At 34.1% G+C, this 14,732-nt stretch overlaps 2 protein-coding genes across 3 annotated transcripts; both read left to right on the forward strand.

Moving 5' to 3' along the window:
• Positions 1-279: 279 nt before the first annotated feature.
• On the forward strand, positions 280-7,925 carry LOC110712376 (protein HGH1 homolog). 2 transcript variants are annotated; one of them, XM_021890835.1, is made up of 9 exons: positions 281-452; positions 1,442-1,564; positions 2,221-2,418; positions 3,746-3,824; positions 4,832-4,976; positions 5,538-5,652; positions 6,410-6,541; positions 7,432-7,545; positions 7,652-7,925. In XM_021890835.1, the coding sequence occupies exons 1-9, from the start codon at positions 399-401 to the stop codon at positions 7,676-7,678; spliced, it is 987 nt and encodes a 328-aa protein (XP_021746527.1). In that variant the 5' UTR covers positions 281-398; the 3' UTR covers positions 7,679-7,925. The 2 variants fall into 2 exon arrangements, with proteins under 2 accessions (XP_021746535.1, XP_021746527.1); XM_021890843.1 differs by lacking the exon at positions 3,746-3,824 and having other exon boundaries at positions 280-452; positions 2,221-2,398.
• A 2,172-nt stretch (positions 7,926-10,097) lies between these two features.
• On the forward strand, positions 10,098-13,231 carry LOC110707289 (origin of replication complex subunit 6-like). The gene is made up of 10 exons (XM_021885308.1): positions 10,098-10,415; positions 10,505-10,551; positions 10,641-10,745; positions 10,827-10,907; positions 11,233-11,344; positions 11,455-11,517; positions 11,607-11,694; positions 11,783-11,853; positions 12,697-12,796; positions 12,879-13,231. The coding sequence occupies exons 1-10, from the start codon at positions 10,296-10,298 to the stop codon at positions 12,956-12,958; spliced, it is 867 nt and encodes a 288-aa protein (XP_021741000.1). The 5' UTR covers positions 10,098-10,295; the 3' UTR covers positions 12,959-13,231.
• The last annotated feature ends 1,501 nt before the right edge of the window (positions 13,232-14,732 follow it).

A 14,732-nucleotide genomic window follows, 5' to 3' on the forward strand; every position in this document is an offset into this window, starting at 1 on the left:
TGGTTATACCTTGTCTTACTCATATATGTTATTAGCGCATATTTTCTTTGCTATCCTTTTTGATTACATGAAAATATCCTTTTAAAACCTTATTTAGACGATTCTAATAAGATTCTACATGATCATATTTTTCCTTACATATAATTCACGAAAGACGGTTAAAGATGGGTTGATGAATAGTATAAAAGCCAAAGTGAGTCAAGTAAACAAAACGGAGAGAAAATATATATTTAGTACTTATGTTTTATTTCGTTAATTATAAAGAGAGATAACTCAAGTGATTAGATTTTTTTTGTTGGCTCTAGGAGATCCAGCAATTCCGGTTCTTATTTTTCTCTCAAAAACTCGTAACTACGAGTGGTTAAATCTTGGTTGCGGCGAGCTCTAAAGACTTATCAATGCCGACGGAGCTTGAAGAATTGCTGGATTTTTTATCTGCCCCTTCTCCTCCGGTAAGTTTCTCAACCAAAACCTTGTTTATTCTTTTATTTTTTCTTCAATCAAACTTTATTCACCTAACAATTTAGCGAAATCAATCTATTCTGTATTTTTGGATGTACCCTTTTGCTAAATTAATCAGCTACAATCTTCTAAAACATAGAATTGTAATAAAATAGATTTTTATTTTTAAAGGCTGTCAAGAAGTCTTCGGATTTGGCTGTCATGTTATAAATATGTGAGAAAAATCTAGTAGTGAAAAACCCTTTAATTGTTAGCATACTAGAATGTTTTGACTCAGGTGCAAGCGAGGTAGCTTAGATAATTGGTTAAGCATATGGGAGTGGTGCCAAGGATTTGGGATCTAATCCCGTCTACATCATTGCCCATGGCGGCTCCCTATACACCAATAACCATAAGCTGGAAACCATAGTAGGTTTTGTGGTTTATATAGAGGCAAAGTACTCAGGCTGATGTCAAAAACTTTTCTTTTTAAAAAATATGGCAGTAAATAAATAAGGGGAGGAATAGGGAGGTTTTAGAAGGTAATTTGAAGCTACATTGGTGTGCAACAGGCTGCAAGGAAATGTTGTAAGAGGCAATAAATCTTGTAAATGTTGGATTGTTTGATCTTTTTGGCGCTTGTGTAAAGTACCTCACGAGTCGACAGGCACCTGAGTTTTTGATTCAGATACTTTATGCTCTCTTGGGATTGCGAAGCCAACATCAGCCAGGATATAATATTGGGATACCTCAAAAAGTTATGATAAGACAATTAATGTGTGATGGAGGTGGAAGTAGCATGAACATATAATTTGTTGTTGAATTTGAACAATTGAACTTGAGCATATAACTTGAACTTGCAATTGAATTTCAAGGAACTATCTTTTGATTTCCTTGAGGGGCCTTTGATGATGCTATTTTGTTATTAATTTTGAATTTGTTCTCAGTGTTTCCAGTTTTATTTTATGTGGCTCCTAAGAACCCGTTATAAAATATGCAGGTGAAAAGGGCCGCTGTGGACATTGTTCGTAGCTTAACTGGGTCTGAAGATGGTATAAAGTCCCTTGCCCAATATTCCAAAGTGGTTCTGCAGAAACTATCTGACCTTTTGGGGGATCCAAAGGTGAAGTGAACTTCTCCCTCGACTCTAAGACTTTAACTTTTTTGTTTAGTCCTCTTGGAACTAAAGCTTGCTTGGTGTATTGTGAATAGCTAAAATGGAGCAATTGAAGATAACTCTCAAGTTGCTTTGGAGATTATATTGAAGAATTGACCAAATTCTAAAATCTAGAGCATGAGTCCACTTCTGAAATACTCAATTGTTCATGTTATCCTCTATATAAAGGGTATACATGGTCATTGTTAATGATAGTTGAGTTATTTAGGGAGGGTTGTGAAGATGCATAATCATAGTGTTATAAACTCCTCTATAAATAAAAGAAAGAATAAAAATGGTTGGGAAATGTGAATAGTCCAGTTTGTCAGCTTTGGTAAACAATGGTATCTTATTTTCTGCCCCAGTCATTGGTATGTTGTTTTCAATGGGCTCATGGTCATCTTATGTTGTTTCTTAGTTACATTCTGTTTATTGGGCTTAATGTTCTGTGCTTCTGTCTGAGAGCTACGTATTTTGTTTGTATATTAGGTAAAACATAATTTCTTATCATGGTGTCTCACGTTAAGTCATTAACTGTGTTGTAAACAATAATTTTGCAGTGAAATCAGTCATATAGTACTGTTTAAGTGTATGTATGAGGCTTACTATTATTCTAATTGCAGGAAGTATCAGAACCTGCTGCAGAATCACTTGTAAATTTATCACAGAATTTAGATCTGGCAGGCCAGATGGTATCTATAGGAATGGTTAAGAAAGCCATGGACCTCTTATATAAGCCTGAGTCTGCTATTCGAAGATTGCTGGTTATGCTTCTAGTAAATCTTACTCAGCTGGATGCTGGTATTGCTTTCTTACTTCAGGTGCTTTGAGTTAATTTATGCTGTTGTCACCAATGTTTTATTTCAATTCATTATCTATTGTTGGATTGATTCAAAGTAACTATCTATTTTTTAGGTGCATGCGTTAGTTAATTGGAGTAAATAAAGATAGTGGCTAATTATGTGGAGTTTATTTTGATCAGTTTACACATAGTGGATTAAGCTTTAGTGGAGTAGTGGTTTCCTTATGTTTAGGAGTGATAGTTTATCAGCTTATTTAAAGGGTTGTTGGGTGTATTTCATTTTATGTAGAATAGCAATAATATATTAAACATTATTTAGTTTTGCTCTTTCATCTTCTTCTTTCCCTTCTCTCATCTCTATTTCTTATTTCAACATGGTATCAAGAGCTCCAGGTTAGATCCGGGAAAAAGAGAAGGGAAAGAGATGAAGAAAAAGAAGAAGAAAAAAAAGAGGGAGAAAGAGAATATTAAAAAAAAAAAAAATCTCTAAGAGGGACAAACAACGCAACTTGATTTCATTGATTGTTTGTGAGCAATAAGTTTTTTTTGAGAGAAATTTATTTTGTAAGTGAGTGTTTTTTATGTTTAACCATGGAAGTAATGGTTGGTTTGGTGTGGTGATGGGTTCCCTTTTAGCCCGTTAAATTGGATTTTACTCAAGAGGGCCGAAATTTGTTTAAGGTAAAGATCGCATAATCTTTACGAGTGTGAAAGTCACAGAGTTGGTTTCCAAGATAATACCAAAGATTTTTTGTAGAAGCAAGTTGACATGGTCAATTGGAAGACATATAATGTCAATGAGAGTTAATGGAGAAATGTGCTTCATTAAATGTAAGATGGTGAAAATTTTCGAAGTGCATCAACAAAAAAAAAAAAAAAAAGGTTTGGTTGTGCAGAGAGAAGTGCTCTGAGAATACCATGTTTGTGATAATGTGCATCAACAAATTATGTGTAGGTGACGAGATGTGCATCACAAATTAAAATGTCTAGCAAGATGTTATGAAATTCGAAATGGAAGAGAGCCAGCTCTTTTAAAGTTAAGTGTGCGGCTAAGTGTTCGTGTTGAGATAAAAGTCGGTAACTTCAAGTTCAAGTCCATGGCAATATGGAATGTTGAAGTTAGCAAAGTTTAGTCGAGTGTATGAGACTTTGAATCAAGGGGGAATGTTGGATTGATTCAAAGTAACTATCTATTTTTTAGGTGCATGTGTTAGTTAATTGGAGTGAATAAAGATAGTGGCTAATTATGTGGATCACCAACTAATGACTTTGGAGATGATGGGGTTTGGTTTTATTGCTTTTTTGGTGGGTGAGGATCTTTATGATAATACTTTGCTTGCTTCCAGGTTGAAGATGAGAAAGTGCAGGGGCTTAATGTGATGAAGCTTGTGAGGTCGTTTTGTAGATCTCCTGATGGGAGCAAAGGTTTGTTTGATTAGTTTGAAGCTGGACGTTAATTTTTATTCACAGTTATCAATTTTAGCAAAGAGTTAGCATGGAGCAATAAATCTTATCCTTGTCTCTTTAGAGTATAGAAGTTTGATCTTGCCCAATGAGTAGATCACCAACTAAACATGTCCATTCTATACAACCAATAAAATTTCCAAATACTGTTGAAGACTACTCTAGTTGTGGAAGTAGGACAAAGTTTAAATTATTAGGTTGTGTGCGCGCATGTGAGTTTGGATGAATGATCATACAGACATAAACTGGATATAAGTAAAAGAATGACAAACACAACAAACTAGGCATGTGAAGGGTATAAACTGAACAATGAATTTTTAACAGGTTTCAAGAAGAATAGCAATGCCCACAATGTTTGATCTACTTAAGTAATAACATGTCCCATAACTATAAAGTTTATGTTATGTTAAAATCTAATCGTATAATCTCATTTCTAATCGGAGCAAAGCATTTCTAAAATTTTTGCAGTATACTCCTTCCTTTGTAAGTACCTTTTGAGCTAGACTTGTTAGTTGAAGTAGTAGTTGGTTACATTAATATCCGAAAACCGGCTAGTGATATCTCATTACTATGATGACATTACTATTACAATGTGATGAGTGATAACTGATAATGATAGTCTAATACTTTTGTTATTAGTAATATCTCATTACTGTTAAAACATTACTATCTCATTACTTATATGGAGTAAAAATGATAATTTTACTTAAATGGACAAATGATATTTGAATGCAATGATTATCTCCTTTGATGCCTTAAGTAACAAGATCCTAAAATTATTCTGCATTAAAATAATTTCTAATTTTTTTTTTTTTGATTAATAATTTCTAATTTCTTGTGTTAAGATTTCTTCTTGATTCTCTTTCTCCTCATCACTTATTCCTTTTTGTGCTTTTTATCTGTTTTGCTGTGTATGTTTTCCCCATTGTTGGCATCTGACATCTCTGTTGTGCTGCATGTGTTATTAGATGATCCATTTGAGCATGTTGGCTCTATACTTGTGAACATTTCAAAGAAAGAAGCAGGAAGGGAAATTTTGTTGGATCCCAAACGTGGACTTTTAAAGCAGATAATTATGCAATTTGACTCGACCAGTTTACTACGGAAAAGGGGGTATGTTAAATAAATTTGGGTGTTTTATCTCTTTGTTGATGACTTCATGCTTTCGTCTACTTGGTGCTTTAATAAAGTCTTTTGATATCCTATAGCTGGATAACAATGAAAATGCTTAAGATTGAGACTCCAGTTTCAAAGCATCTGCCTGTAATTGAGAGATTTGAGTCCTGCTTTTCAGTTAATAGAATAATAGATGCACAAACATTGGAAAGTCGTGAAATTATATTCATGTCAGGTCTGATATGCTATTATTACATTTATAAATAGAGGCATCTACTAGTTAACTAATGCTATTAATACATTATAGTATTATATCAGAGGGGCTAAATGGGATGTATAAGGTTTCTTCAAAGTTTATTTGTTTAGTTTGATGGTCTTTTTTGTTTCCTGCAACTCCTGAGAGATGTAATCTTCTTTTAGAATGCATTTAATTTACTTGGACCTCTAATTTAGAAGTACAACAAGTTCATGTTAAATGGAATATGATCAGACATCACTTATTTGGTTGAAGAGTTTTTTTTTATTTCTCAGCACTAAATTTTTTATTTCTTGACTTCAGGTCTCAGGGACTATTCGAAATTGCTGTTTTGATGCTGAAAATCAGTTGGCAAACTTGCTGTTAACATCAGAATTTCTTTGGCCGGCTCTTCTATTGCCTGTTGCTGGAAACAAGGTAACTTATGGTGTACTTGTTGAATTTCATCTATTGTTCTATGAGGCTGTTATTGTTTTGCTTCGCATCAAACTCTCTATGTCGTTTGTGGTTTATGGATGCTTTTCTGTAGGGTAATCTGAATATCTGATCCTTCTAATCAGTAGTTCTATCTTCCTTTAAATTCTTTTATTTGCTCTTTTTATTTTTGTTAGATAAGAAGCTCTGTATCTCCTTTATGAACTTATGTGAAATTGGTTGAATACAAAATGCCACATATACGGTAGAGGTTTAGCTATGAACATAGCATTAAACTTTCTGCACTTTCAGGTAACCAAACTGCTCACTGTAAGATGTACATTGCTTTCCACTTATAAGTGGCACCAATAATAAGAAAATGTGTTTAAAGTACCTCTTAGTGCCATCAATAACAAGAAATTATGTTTAAAGTAGTATGAAGTTATAATGACAGAGACAAGAATTGATGTTATGGAGAAGTGACTTTACCCTGAAAACCCTGAAAACGTCAATGAGAAGTTTTTTTGTTGAGGAGTGGGGACTTCTCAAAAAGGGAAATGGAAAGGTAAATATTGGACGAGAAGAGTATATACATTCAGCTTTGTGCTTATCTAGGTCAGAATGTCGGCCATTTTATCCCTTAACATGAGATAGTATTTGACTTTGCCTCATGTTAACTTTGTACTTTATTTTCATTTCCTTAGTTTGTCTTATAAAATTGTTTAATTTTCATTTTTTTGTATTTTGCCTTTTGCTTCAGGTATACAACCAGGAGGACACATCCAAGATGCCTTGTGAACTTGGAAATGCTCTCTCAATTGAGCGTGATAGAGTTACTAATGTTGAGATTCGTGTTCAAACATTAGAGGCAATATATCTGATTGTCTTACAGGTAAAATTGCAAAGGTTTTACTGAAAACTACAAACCTGTTTTTTCTATATTGACCTTATGCAACTACAGAGTACTTAGTAGCCTATATGAATCACAAGGTTGTAGGGAGGGATTCCAATAAGAAGAGTTATCTTGCCATTTTCATTTTAAAAATCAAATAAATTAAAAAGTAAAAAATAAAAAAAACTTTCGTACTTTATGTCCTGCCCTTTCTTAAATTTGCAATAAAAGGCTAGTTAATACGTAGTATCACTCTTACGCACCAAAAAATGGATGTTTTATTTCTTTAAGATCGATAGTCCCTTATCTGAAGAAAAATGATAGAATGAGCTTCCCCCTCTTCCTTTTTATCCCAACAGAGCATGTGGACAATAGGAGAGTGGATGGATACAGCATGTATCTTCTTGGGAATTGCATTGGCTCTATCCCTTCATTTTTCTCTTGACTGAATTTGCCTTCTAATTCTTTAGTGAACACGAATTATACCAAGGCTTAAGTTGCTTTGACCCAGATACCCATGTCCGACATGGATATGTGTCCAAGTGTGTGACTTGGCTATTTTGTGAAAAAATCATTATTTAATTTGGTCAAGAGTAAAGGGTTGAAGTGTCCTATCCATGTACAAGTAGTCCAATATTGAGGATCCGACACGGGTACTCAAGGTAAAATGAAGAGTTCGAGTAACACAAGGCATAATATTGAGTAGTTTGTTATTTTATTAGCTTTAATCTTACCGAGTTCCCATTACAGATATATATCATCTCATATAATTGGATATGCTGCCTCTTTTCAAATGTTTTTTGTTTCACTTAATTTTTTATTGTTGGAAGAGTGAATACCTCAATGTTTGGATAACAGCTTAAGCATTGTAGTCTGTATTAAATTTGCAGGAAGCTGGTCGAAGGGCCTTTTGGTCAGTTAATGGTCCAAGGATTTTGCAATTAGGGTATGAAGATGAGGAGGATCCAAAGGTTATGGAAGCCTATGAGAGAGTTGGCGCCTTGGTAATCCACCACATTCTTCCTATAACTTTTTTTCTTTCTTTCTCTTTCACTCTCTCGCTTTCAGGGGTTGAACTTAAACCTTACGTTTTTAATACTTGCTTATCAGTTGGTTGATACGAGTGGGACAGAATAATGGCCAAGAACATCAATATACATGGACATGTCAATTCAAGAATTTGTGTTCGCAAGGATAATTATACTTCTCCATAGGGTATAATTTTCAAGCTCGGACATGTTTTTTATCTTGTAGAAATTGAAATCATGTTATTGTGTGAAAGATCTGAAAATTGGTTCATCGATGCCTCTCATGTTAAGTGTTGTGATATTATCAATTACCTTGACAGCTTGATATTGAACAATTTAGATACTTTATATATGCACTCTTGCGATCCAACATATGTTGTGAAACATAAAGACATAAAGTCCAACATATTTATCGTGAAGCAAATTGTGTAGCATATTGCGCAGTAATACCAAGACCATCAAAATTTGCCAAAGATAACCTTTTTTTTTTTTTCGTCTTGGTCTCTTGCTTAAAGTAGTTTAGGGTTTAATCATTTTACCTCAAGAGAAGGCATTCCTGGCAACATCTAATGTCTAATCTATACAGATGCAACTTTTCTTCATATGGTTATCATTTATGTACTCCAACTCTTCATCCTTTGATGATCTGATCCTCCTCGTATCTTCCTAGTCTTCATCCTCCTCTTTGTTGTCGCCTTCCTCCTCTTCATCCTCCTCCTCCTCCTCCTCTTTGTCCTTGCCTTCCTTCTCTTCACCCTCCTCTTCCTTCTCTTCACCCTCCTCTTCCTTGTCGTCGCCTTCCTCCTCTTCTTCGTCATAGTCAGGGCAATCATCATTTGAGTTTTACTACCATTTTCTTCAGCCTCAATATCGCTATCGTTGGGACCATCATCCTCAAAATCTTGTCGAGCATTCTCATCGTTTGTGTCTTCATCACCCTCAACGTCGTCATGCTCATCCTCCTGATGTTCACCATTGTCTCCGTCGTCATCATCTTGTGTATAGACAAGCTCTGCCTCAAGGCTATGAAAAATTGCCAAAGTTTTAAATTACTTGACAGCTCTACAAGTTACATTTTTAAAAAAATTTTGTAACTATATCATATACAAAGTATTGGTAAGTTTCAAATCAAAGTCAGTTTGGTGAAACAACATGCTACGAAATACTATATAAAAATCATGTTAAAACTTTTTCTTTAGTACCATATCTACTCATCTACTAGCTAGTAATAAAAGATACTAGAGTATATAACATGCTAAAAACGATATAAAGGAGTACATTTTACATATTTTAGACTAAAACAAGTAGTAAACAAGACAGAGAGAGAACCTTTGCGGATGAGGAATGACGGGCAATAGAATTAGATCATCATAGTTACCCAATATTAAGCTGTAAAAACAAAAGAATATTAAACTTAAGCATAGAAACAGTGGCAAAGCTCTCAATTGTCTTCTATAACAATTGTTTTTGAAATTGTGATTGATGACTTATAATTAACAAATAATAACATGAGTAAGCTAAGGGAGATTATATTGTTATGTGATGAAATGCTAAACTAGATGGTATTTATAACAGTCATGAAGTTGAGACTCATAACAAATTTCTCAACAACTACCTAACAACTTAGCAAATTATATCAACATTGAAGCAACAAAGAATAGTGATACAGTAGTGTAGATTACATGTACAAAGACTACTAACACTCATTCTTCAGCATATTGCACATGATACCGAGGTTCTCTCAGGCATTCACCAAGGCATGATACACTTTTTGAGTCAAAGTCTAATACAATCAACTATAGCAAATTAGCATGAACACTCATGCAAATTGTATGTTGATTGTTGAACCATAGTAGCGGGCTTTTTCCGGCTGGTAAAAGAAAAAACAACTAAAGATGTGTAATATACTTGTTCAAGGCCTGCCCAAAAAAATAATAATCGTGGCCGACTTCAAACCCAAATTTTATGTCCATGACCCGTCCAAAATCGGAATAGGCCAATGGGCCAGACCCATACCCATGTTGATCAGGTCTAGGTAGCTATTAGAGTAGCGAGTAACTATCAATTAGTAGTAGGAAGAGGTTATTTGTCAAAGTAACGATTGATTGTACTAGTGTTGGGTTAAATTAGTAGTTGAATACTAAAATACATACTATTGTTTAAAAAAGTAACCAACATTTGACAAACACTTTTTTAACGTTTAAAGCTACCAAAACGCTATTTCTACCACTAATTGTTACATGAACTAATACCTCGGCAAACAATTATATATATTTTTTCTAATAGTGTATTGACTTAATGAAAACTAACTGCTACTTCAAACGCTACAGTCAAACAAGACCATAATGATATAGTATGATAACGCTAAGTTTTTGTATAAAAATAGTTTGGTGTGGTCTAAACCGCACTCTAAACTACCCTCTTCGACTATCCATTAACACATGGGCTAATCTTGCTCTTAATCTTTCAAATTTCACCCTAGTCCAACTCCCAATTGATAGCTAGGCGTAGACTCCCGCCACTAAACACCCGCCAACAGAAAATTTCAAAACTCAAAAGACAATGCGCACATTCCCGCCATCTTTATCTCTATTTACCCTTCTCTTTCAACCTCCTTCCTCATTTCTCATTTTCTCTCTCCTCTTTCAGCAATCAACCCTCTTCGCAGAATTCAAACCCTAATTATCATTCATAATAATAGTAATAATAATTGATTCGATCGATAAATGGATATCACTGATATAGCAAAGAAGCTAGACCTCGCCGGTAACAAGCCCGTCGTTCGTAAAGCTGCTGAGTTCCGCCGTCTCTCCGATGTCAAGTTCGATTCATCTGCTCTCGGCATCGTATGTTGTATCTCCTCATTTTTGCATTTCTTTCTTTAGCATCATCTAAAAAGTTTTAAGATCGTTAAAACCCAGATTATTTTTTTCAGGGTGAGATTTGCAAGGCTATAATCTGCTTAGAAATTGCTGCAAACAAGTGGGTTTTCCCCTAATTTTTTGCCCTCATTTTCAATTTTGATTTTTGTTGATTGGGTTTGTTTATTTATCGAATTGGATTGTTTGTAGATATGAAGTTATATTTGATCGGCAAAATGCGATTAAATTAAGTGGAATGTCAGAGAAAGCTTACACCAGATCGTTTAATTCATTGCAGAATGTTCTTGATGTCAAGTGGGTTTCTTTTACATTTGATTTATTCTATGGTTTGATTGGATGTTTTGGGGTTTAACGATTTGATTTGATTTTGTTTAGGAATAATTTGGATGTGAGAGAATTGGCAATTCAATTTGGATGCGTTAGGATTATCCCTTTTGTGCAGAAAGGATTGAAAATGTAAGTATTGTTGTATTCTTTCGAGAAAAATGTTGTATGTGTGAATGAACAATTGTTGGGTTTAATGAGAATTTGAGGATTCATGAACTTTATTGATTTGCCCATCCAATGTTTGATAAAATGCCTAAATGGGATGTTTTCTTGTTCGAGTATAGTTTGAATTGGTAATTTTAGTATTTACGTTAATTTGTATATTGCGGTATCTGTTGCTGTTGAGCTTGTAGATGAGGTTCTCATAGGTTGTAGAAAGGGGGTGTGTGAAAATATGTATAAAATGTTGTGTTTGAGAGTTTTAATTGTGGTGCCTTGTTGATATTGCTATTAGGTACAAAGCCCGATTCTTTGCTTCGCTCCCAGCTAGTAGGCGAAGTAGCACTGATTTCAGTAGACCCGTGTTTATGGCTGTGGCATTTTATCTATGTGCTAAGAAGCATAAGGTATGCACTTCTTGTTCGTTGATCTAGCCCATTTCGGTGCTATAAGTGTAATGTAAGCATTTGGTTTTCTATGAGCAATTGTTGCTAATTGTATCTTATTTCTTTGACAGCTTAAAGCTGACAAAGTTAAGCTGATCGAGCTTTGTGGCACTTCAGAATCAGAATTTTCTAGTGTAAGCACTATTGTGTCTTTGAACATCCTTGAATCCTTTTTTTCACTTGCTTTGTTTTGGGTGTACTGATAGTTGAAGTTCAATTGTAGGTTTCTAATTCAATGAAGGACCTATGTCATGATGTTTTCGGAGTTTTGAAAGAGAAAAAGGACCCCAAAGAAGTAAAAGGGAACCGAGGTAAAAACTCAGTTATTCTTTTGATGATTCTTAATACTCCTCATTTGGTTTACTAAATTGAATTGCTCTGATATTTTGCCACTTACAGAACTATTGGATGCGTTTCCTGAAAAAAGAGGATATGATGATGGTGGCTATACCTCTGATGAGGACAGTGAGGTACTTTTGGATAATTTTTGTACTCTTTACATATAGATCAAGTTACAAGAGCTAACCACATCGAACTAGCTATGTTACTTGGACTGTTCAATTCACCACCTCAAGTACCTTTGTTGGGTCCTCGATATTTAACTTGGGCTTGGAGACAATGAGAAAATCTAATTAAAAAAACAAGTCTAATACAAGGACTTGTACCTGTGTTTCACTAGTGTACACTATTCCAATTAGCATAGAATATTAAATTGTGCGTGAACCCAAGCTGATAATAGTTATTTGGATTTGTGGAGAGATACTCTGTTTTAATAAGTTCATCAGACCACCCGAGGCATTCCACAAACTCACCTAAGCCCTTTGCTCCATAGGAATAAAACATGATCCTGTTGATCAGTTTTGATCCTTGGGTTTTTTATTTTTATATTTATATTCTGTGAATTTACTTGAATAGCACACTCCCCTCCACACTTTCTAGGTGGTTGTTAATTGTACCTGAGTTAACTTACACAGTTCTTTGTATTAAACACCATAGTGAGCATGTGAAAGGATTCAAGCACTGAAGCAATTGATCTTCTCTATATTTCACCAATCTAGTAAAAGCCAATCTATCGAAGTAACGTGGTTAACTAATTCGTTGTATAATTCAAGTTTACTTTCAATTTTTATAAGCAGGGTAGAAAACTTTCTCTATCATGTTTAATTGGATCTCTTAAATTAACACTAGATGTGACTGAAAGAGCCATGTTGGCTACTTCAGAGCTGTCACACAGTATATCTAGTTGAAATTTAATACTTGTACTTCTAAATCTGTTGCTGGTAATGTGTAATTCATCATTATATTACTTGCAGCCTTCAAGCTATAAGAAACGAAAGAGAATGGAGAAACATGATTATGAGGAGTGGAAATCAACTGTGGTTTCATCAATAAACCAGAAAAAAGATAAAGAGGGTATGATATGCTATGAAAGATTAACAATCTAGCTCCATTATGCTGTTTCTTTTTCTTGACTGATTCATGCATTCCTTTTCAGTTACTACCAAGCGGACAAAGCAAGCCCGCTTGAACTTTCCAACGATAGCTCGTGATACTCAGGATTTGAAGGTTACATAGCTATGTACACAATTTTGTCCGGTGTTCAGATTTTAGAATTTGAAGTTGCTCATACACCTGTTCGAAGAGGCAAGGATTCAGTTTTCTATCTGCTATATGATTCAGATTTCTCATCCACTTCTACAAAAGGTGTAATTGTTTCTGAACTTTCATGTTACAATGTACAGAACATATAAATTTAAGTATTTAAAATGACAGAGCTGATATAATTATAAAATTATTCATATGCCAGTCAACATACATGAGCCTAAGCAACATCTGGTTCTTCTATTCTTTTTTATAAATCTGTATAGATAAGATTGTTTTCTGTAAGTTAATTAAGAAATTATTGGTGAATCCATATTTAGTGAATGTTATGCATGTGCTGGATTCTGAAATGTTATCAAATCATGTAGAGTTTATTACTGGTTGACAGTGGTTCAATCATTAATATTGGAGCTTTTCACAGGTTTATATCATTTACAAAAGAATCCACTATACTAACCGCCAAAGTATAAACAATTACATTACAGCTCATGTTTTAATTAAAGGAAAATCATGTTTTATTACCAGACTATTGCAGTCTGAATCTGATTAGTAGATCTAGTTTGGACTCAAATACTGTAGTCTTTTAATGTTGTGCTTATAGAATAAAGAGTTGTTATTACATTGATATTATAAATTAAAACCACAATTTCCTCAAAAAACAAAATATTCTCAGTGGCTATCTGTTCCTATTTGTTCTTTACACAATACTGTCCAAGTGGCTAAATTAAGAAAATGTTGATTGTATTTGGTCAATTGTAGAAGAAAAGAATTGTTTCGCGAGATTGTGTTAGGTTTGTTTCAAAGTAAATATTAAAGATATCAAAATTTTGCAAGTTTTACTTATATTGATGATAAATACAACATATTAACATGTGTAAACTATGAAAAAACAAGTGTATAGCATAAGTGTTTGTTTAGTTGACATAACAATACATAAGAAGTGGAAATTTCCTAGAAAGTGGAACACCAGAAGTTATATGATTGACAAAATTATAGGAAGTAACACCTCCTATAAGATAGAGGAAGTTGTTTTCTAAGTCTCCTTACCAAATAGCAACTTGGATTTCCTAAAGGTAGGCCGTGCCCTGTGTTGGGCTTGCGTGCTTTGTGTTTGACTAATGATGTGAATCGAGTCCCCTTTTTATAACTATTTTTATTGTTTTATATAGGTGCTCTCTTAGTTTTACCTTACTCTTAAAGTAGGGGTTTTACGAGTGAGTTTTAATAATGTTTTAATTATTTTCTTAGTAGTAGTTATGGGGCCTTGGGCTTCCTAAGTTGTGTTAAATAATTAGTGGGCTCTCTTGGTTCATTAATTAATTATTAGGACTTTTTATTTAGTTTGTTTGCAAGGCAAGTAGGTTAGATTTATTTTTCCTATATATATTTGATTCATGTCAACAATTATAGTAGGACGTTTATGAATTAAAAGTTGAGAATATTGAGCTTTTGCTTGAAGAGAACTTTGTTAAGGTTCAAACTAGTTGTTAACTAAGGTTTTGGGATTGTTGCTCTTAAGATCAAACTTAGAAGTCGTTGCCTTCTAAGACTATCCTTTAAATTTCCACCATTAAAATCACTCAAATTCTTCCACTAAATTTAAATTGTCAAAAATACGCATCAACTAAGCTTGGCTCACGACTGAGCCCACCCGTTACATGTTGTGATGTGACGTGTCAAAATTCCTAAAAAACAACCATGGTAGGACCAAAACCCATGTGCTATTGTGTGGTGTCTAAGCTAAATT

Source organism: Chenopodium quinoa, unplaced genomic scaffold (assembly GCF_001683475.1).
Source record: "Chenopodium quinoa cultivar QQ74 unplaced genomic scaffold, ASM168347v1, whole genome shotgun sequence".
Lineage (NCBI taxonomy): Eukaryota > Viridiplantae > Streptophyta > Magnoliopsida > Caryophyllales > Amaranthaceae > Chenopodium > Chenopodium quinoa.